Source organism: Bison bison, unplaced genomic scaffold (assembly GCF_000754665.1).
Source record: "Bison bison bison isolate TAMUID 2011002044 unplaced genomic scaffold, Bison_UMD1.0 scf7180017864053, whole genome shotgun sequence".
NCBI classification, from domain to species: domain Eukaryota; kingdom Metazoa; phylum Chordata; class Mammalia; order Artiodactyla; family Bovidae; genus Bison; species Bison bison.
This window is the reverse complement of record NW_011494625.1, coordinates 673,381-674,006: the sequence shown is the minus strand read 5'-3', so window position 1 is coordinate 674,006 and position 626 is coordinate 673,381. Positions and strand designations below refer to the sequence as shown.

The 626-nt window shown below is 67.6% G+C and overlaps 1 protein-coding gene across 2 annotated transcripts in view; it reads right to left on the bottom strand.

Annotated features, from left to right (window-relative positions):
• The window catches only part of FARS2 (phenylalanyl-tRNA synthetase 2, mitochondrial), a 302,230-nt gene that overhangs the window by 258,906 nt on the left and 42,698 nt on the right, over positions 1–626 (bottom strand). For both annotated transcript variants that reach the window (XM_010835831.1, XM_010835830.1), the window contains one exon: positions 2–559. In XM_010835831.1, coding sequence (XP_010834133.1) covers positions 2–536 — 535 coding nt within the window. In that variant the 5' untranslated portion in view covers positions 537–559. The remainder of the gene's footprint in view (position 1; positions 560–626) is intronic.

Sequence of the window (626 nt, the reverse complement as noted above, 5' to 3'; positions counted from 1 at the left end):
TCGATCTGGTCGCGCCGGTACACGTCGCCCACCACCAGGAAGGCGTCCAGCCCCGCGCGCAGCAGGTCCCACTGGTGCGCCGACGTGTGCGCGCGCAGCATGTGCGTGGCGTTCAGGTAGTAGTTGTCGCCCTTCTTCCGGCTGGGGTGGTCGGCCGGGATGAGCAGGCTGTCGAAATTCTGCCAGGTGGTGACCACCGGGGACAGGTCGTCGTACACGGAGAAGAGCGGGGTCCCCGCGCGGCCCGGGTACTGCGCGTAGAAGTGCTGCTTCACGCGCTCCTTGAGCAGCCAGAGCGGGTGCTGCGGCTGGTTGTGCAGGTTCCGGCCCACCTTGGACAGGACCTTGCGGGTCAGGTTGCTGTAGTCGTCCTGAGGGTAGGACTTGCCCAGCAGCTCCACCGCGCTGCCCGGGGCTCCCGGGGCGGCAGGCCTCGGGCCCAAGGGCTGATGCTCGTGGCCCCGGCAGACTCCGCTGGCCTTCCGGGCCAGGTGGGCACGCGCCAGACCGACTCTCCTGAGAGCCCAGCAGACCATGGCGGCAGCTTCCTTCACGCGTTCTGGAAAGAGGACACATACACAGCAGAGTCACCTCTCACTGGAGAGAGTCGGTCTCCCACCAGCACA